The sequence below is a fragment of the Notothenia coriiceps genome, unplaced genomic scaffold (assembly GCF_000735185.1).
Source record: "Notothenia coriiceps isolate Sejong01 unplaced genomic scaffold, NC01 NC01_scaffold00021192, whole genome shotgun sequence".
Taxonomy (NCBI): domain Eukaryota; kingdom Metazoa; phylum Chordata; class Actinopteri; order Perciformes; family Nototheniidae; genus Notothenia; species Notothenia coriiceps.
This window is the reverse complement of record NW_011353893.1, coordinates 31,720-37,142: the sequence shown is the minus strand read 5'-3', so window position 1 is coordinate 37,142 and position 5,423 is coordinate 31,720. Positions and strand designations below refer to the sequence as shown.

General features: G+C 40.8%; 2 protein-coding genes across 2 annotated transcripts in view; both read right to left on the bottom strand.

The window, feature by feature from the left end:
* Positions 1-1,179: 1,179 nt before the first annotated feature.
* On the bottom strand, positions 1,180-2,889 carry crhb (corticotropin releasing hormone b). The gene is made up of 2 exons (XM_010780080.1): positions 2,809-2,889; positions 1,180-1,880 (listed from the first exon to the last, which is right to left on the bottom strand). Exon 2 carries the CDS (start codon positions 1,858-1,860, stop codon positions 1,417-1,419), a length of 444 nt encoding a protein of 147 aa, XP_010778382.1. The 5' UTR covers positions 1,861-1,880; positions 2,809-2,889; the 3' UTR covers positions 1,180-1,416.
* Positions 2,810-5,423, bottom strand: part of LOC104953158 (glycogen debranching enzyme-like) — a 24,296-nt gene continuing 21,682 nt past the window's right edge. Inside the window, exons 7-8 of the mRNA XM_010780083.1 lie at positions 3,044-3,075; positions 2,810-2,881 (exon numbers count right to left, since the gene is read on the bottom strand). Coding sequence (XP_010778385.1) covers positions 2,810-2,881; positions 3,044-3,075 — 104 coding nt within the window. The remainder of the gene's footprint in view (positions 2,882-3,043; positions 3,076-5,423) is intronic.

The window sequence follows — 5,423 nt, the reverse complement described above, 5'->3', positions numbered from 1 at the left end:
TTCATTCACTAATACTTACATTTCATATGTAACTCCTTCAGCCTACTTTCAGATAAACCATTCAACTATTAACTTGTTCAGCTATTTCAGGACATTGAGGCTATACATGTTGTTTTATTTATATATATTTTTGTTGTGAATTTATATTTCAATTTATTACATTTATATATATTTTTGCACATACTGTATGTATTTCTATTAGATCTACAGATTCCTTCAATAAAACATATTTAAGAAGTAAAAAACAAAGGCAGTCGCTGCTTTCTCACCTGTGCTGCTCTCTCCTCAGAAGATGGAGACGAGGATGAAGATGATGAAGATGAAGATGGAGAGGGGGAGGCTCCTGTCACGTCTCAATCAGCCTCCACCTCTACCTGAAAAACACCAAACATCAGAGGCTCTCCAGGTGTTTCTCCAGGTGTTTCTCCAGGTGTTTCTCAGGTGTTTCTGAGGAAGAGACTGTGTTTCGGTGACCAAAGGATCAGTGTTTCTGCTTTCCCCCACATGTCCTGGTTCTTTCTCTGACCTTTCTCTGCTCCATTAGCTTTCCCTCCCGCTCGTATTCTTTTTTATGACTGATAAAACTTTATCACTGTGACATTTTCACCATTTCATGCCGCCTGTAGTCTCTGTTGCACAGGTATCTGTTCCCATGTTGGAACAAAACACCACGTTATGCCATGTATTGAATATTATGTTTCATTAAAGCTGCAAACAGTGTCTGCTTTCTCAAATCCTTTCGTTAAACTGGAATAAAGCAGAATTAAAAACCTGTTTTATGTTCAGATGTAGAGCCAGATTTCAACAGACTATTATCCACCTGGTGCACATTTGGGATTTCGTTTAGGGAAGGAAGACCCTGTGTGTGTGTGTGTGTGTGTGTGTGTGTGTGTGTGTGTGTGTGTGTGTGTGTGTGTGTGTGTGTGTGTGTGTGTGTGTGTGTGTGTGTGTGCGACTTGGCTCCACATTAATGTTACACCATGTTGTTTATATTCAGTTTCTGAATCGATATCAGTGTAGGTGATTTTTTTGTGTTTCACTTTCCTGAAAATGTAAGATTGGAAATGAACATGTTTGTTAATATAATTAGCAGCTGGGTTTTATATGTAAGGATTTCCACAGAGAAGTGTAAGCATTGCTTTTAATTTTTTTATTTAAAATATAGATATAAGACGTTGTCTTGCACAACAGAAAATGACTGGTTGCACATAAGTTTATTAACAAACATAAATCTCGTAAATACATGGTTCAGAATCCAAAACAAAGAGTGTATTTGTCATGAAGAATAAGTGATCGACATTAACTCCGCAGTTTGAGGTTGAAGCTTTAAATAAGAGTGACACAGCAGCGCTCATGGTGGAGATGCGACAGGAAGAGGAAGAGGAGGAAGAGGAGGAGGAGGAGATCTTTGGCGCTTCACTTCCCGAACAGCTCCATCATTCTTCTGTTGTTTTGCGCCTGCTGCGCCATTTGCTCCGCCTTGGACATCTCCATCATCTCCCTCAGCAGGTGGAAGGTCAGGTCCAGAGAGATCGGAGGGTCTTCGGACCTCCTTCCTCTCTCCATGGACTCCTCATCGTCTCCAAGGATCGCCCTGATGTTCCCAACTTTCCCCTGAAGGAGGCGCCGCGTCAGCTGCAGCGCTCTGTTCAGCCCGGAGGGGAGCATCATGGCTGGGAAAGAGTTAGAAGAGTCCCCGGTGTTCCCCAGCCGGATGAAATACTCCTCCCCGAGCCGCTCCACTACGGGACCGGGCTGCTGCTGCTGGGCACCGCCAGGACTCTCAATGGCCCGACATTCGTAGCGCGGTAAGAAGGCAACTAGCAGAATCACGGTGGTGCCAAATGAATTGAGCTTCATGTCAGGATATCAACAGGAATCTGCGGAGGGAAACACACACGTTAGTATTTTAAATCAAAACTCTCGGATGAAATGTGCTGAGGAGTTTAATGTGTTTATTGTATTGTTGTAACTCTGGCACAACAATTTCCTTCGGGATAAATAAAGTCCTATCTTATCTTATCTTAGTTTACGCACGAAAAAAAACATTTATGTTGTGAATAACATCTCCTGAAATGTTGGATAGTTGCGTGTTAAAAGTGTTTGGCTCAGTAATGGACACATTTAAATATAAATCCATGCTGCAAATACAAGTTTGAGAATACAGAGCAGACACCAAGAGCGAATCCACTTGGAGCCTTACATGTACGCACCAAAAAGACACCGTGAGGCAACTATGGATTAAAGTGTTGCAACTATCTTAAAATGTGCAGAACAGATATATAGAGATGGAGTACAATGTGGAAAATCTGCGCGTAAACACAGATATGTTGCTCAATATTGGATACAGTAACGGCACGGTGTGGTAACGATGGATAAAGTGTTATTTTATCGTAACAGAAGTTAAACAAAGACGTGGAATATCCGCGCGTAAAGACAGATTTTGGTCTCAATATTGGACACAGTTTATTCCATGCTGCATTTACCAAGAATAAAAGTTAAACCCCGGCTAGAAAGGATGAAAATGTGACTTGATGCATGAAATAAAACGAAGACCACTTGGTTACAGAAACTAAAATGTACGCAGGAAAAGACAGTGATGGCACGCTGTGGTGAGGATGGATAAAGTGTTATGTTATCGTAACAGAAGTTGTATAAAGACGTGGAACATCTGCGCGTAAAGACAGATCTGTCGGACACAGTTTATTCCATGCTGCAATTACCAAGTATAGAATCCACTTAGTGAAACCCTGGCTAGAAAACAAGGAAATGCGTCTGAAAGCATGACATAAAGGATTGTCTGCGTACCTTAGTCTTTCTTGGGGTCCAGTAAGCCTCTTGGGTCGCAGGTGTTGGCGAGATGCCGCCCTCCTTCTCTTCTCTGCAGAAACAGCCTAAAGTTATAACGATCAGGAGCAGGACGTTTATATACCGAGGCTGAGGCTGCGCGCTCACACTTGAAGATGAGTCATATGGGAGCGTGCGTGAGCGTGTGCGCGCGTCTGTCATAAAGATAACAAATGAGGGCCCAAAGGTGCCTCACCTGATGCACCATCACAGCATGAGAGGGGGTCCCTGCATTTCAGGAAATACTCAAAAAAGGGAGTTATTTTCTGCCTCTCTCCTCTCCCTCACTGCCTCTCTGAGACACATCTAGTCCTCATCTCTAACTCCCCTCACTGCTTCTGTTATTAGTTTATTACATTACTCCTAACTTCCTTTGGTATCTTTATTGTTTTATACATAATGCATGATGTGTTTTTGCCCTCTATGCCTCTCCTATTTCTTAAAATGAATCTGCTTCCACTGAAACGCACAGGATACCGGTTTATCTCCAAATATGTTCAAACATAAAAGGCATTTGCTTTGGGGTATAATGATGAAAACAAAAACACAAATTAAGATGTTTTTTTACAGAAAAAAATAGCAAATATACAGTTATTTAAAAATATATAAATAAAATAAAAGATGTAAAAATAAGTGTTTGCAAAAAATATAAACATCTATATTTCTGTTGAAATTCTATTGTTTTAAATGTGAAAAATCAAGATAATTCTCTGTCATTCTTTGATCACATTATGCTTTATATGCGTTCCCCCTCCCCCCTCTGTCTGCACTGTAAAGCTGCACACAGACACACACTCCAGACCTGGCACACACTGACTGCTCTTCCTCTTCATAAGGAACTGTTAACGATGGATCCTTTCTGAGGCTTCCTGTCTGACCTGCGTTGCATTCAGGTGTCGTGCATCAGCGCTGATTCACTTCTGCTGCACGTAGACACACGTCACAGCTGGAGGGATGGAGAGCTGATTAATCCAGGCGTGAGACGCAGGAATCTTAAATAGTCTGATGACAAAGAGTTCGATTAGTTCAGATATTACGCAACACGGTGAAATGATACTGCTAGCTTTAGAGGAAGGGGTGAAAACGGAACATATGGAGGTCGTTTATAGTCACAGACGGTTATAATTTAGTCGTAACGGAATAAAAACCCAGTCAAACAACTTATTAAGTTAATGCTTCAAGTGTAAGTTGTGCAACTTTCAAATATAGGGATGAAAAATGTAGTTATTTTGGGATGCATGTGTTGCCGTTACACATTTGTATACGTTAGAAAATGGTTGCAAAAGGTCAGGAATCGGTCAAACAACTTGATTTACTTCCCTGTTGTCTCTGTGCACGTGTGAGTTAATGTTCCAAAGTAAGTTGTGCAGCTTTAAAATAGCACTAATGCAACAAGAGGAAGATTTCAGTTATTTTGGGATGCATATGTTGCCCTTTCACATTTTTACAAGTTAGAAAATGGTTGCTAAAGGTCAAGAATTGGTTGCCCAGTCTGAAGACATGTGCACACATTAAGACATACATAAAAGCACAACAATCAATACAACGTAACAGTCACTTCACTTAACCTCCGGTATCACTGTGGACGTTTTTGTCCATATGGGTCATTTTTCAAGTTTCATATAACTTTAGTTGTGTTGGTGCAAATGAACTGATTTTTTGTGATAAGGCTATTTTCTCGATCTATTTTGGAATTCTAATTTACATTTTTCAAATCGGTCTTTAATTCACTGTGTAACAAATCGACCACGCTTATTGACCATTTGAGACAAAAATGTCCACTGCAAAAGACTTTGATAAAAACATTATATTAAAATATTTTTTTCACCAATTATTTGGGTTCAATCTTAAAGCAACTTCAGCCCTAATCAAAAATACCAAATATTAAATTATTTTCAGGATTTTAACCCTTTAACTGCCAGTTTGAATACATGAATTCACGTTTTCTATGAAAAACATGAACAAAAAGGCAGTTATTTTCCATATAATAAATGTTGGCCCTGCCAGCCATTGGAATACATATGCAACTCATATGATGTAGGTGTGTTGATATGGATGTGGAAGAGTGGTATCAGCTGAGAAATGTGTGTGTGTGTCTGGATGTACAGTGTGTGTGTGTGTGTGTGTGTGTGTGTGTGTGTGTGTGTGTGTGTCTGGATGTACAGTGTGTGTGTACAGACACAACAATATACAGTAGATTTGGTTTACAGCAAGTCGCAGTTTTCGCCTCATATCTTTCTTTCTCTCTCTTTCTCTCTCTCTCCTTCTCTCCCATTCCCTCATTCCCAAACTCATACACACTCGTACATATTAAACCTCCTTACGCCCCGTCCACACGGCGGCGTGCGTTGAAGCGTCAACGCTTCTGCCCATTCACTTTGAATGGGGTGACGTCACACTTTGGCGAACTGCATTGTGGGAGCGTTGCTTCGCTTTGCTCGCGTTGCTCGCTTCAAAAGTTGAGCAATGTTCAACTTTGGAAACTTCGACGGAAGCGTCAGCCAATCAAATCATATGCCAGTGCAAGATCTAGCCAATCAAACAGCTGTGTGTGTGTGTGTGTGTGTGTGTGTGTG

Bases quoted from the DNA above. Each gene is read 5' to 3' on its own strand.
- crhb (XM_010780080.1), bottom strand. From the start codon at position 1,860: ATGAAGCTCAATTCATTTGGCACCACCGTGATTCTGCTAGTTGCCTTC.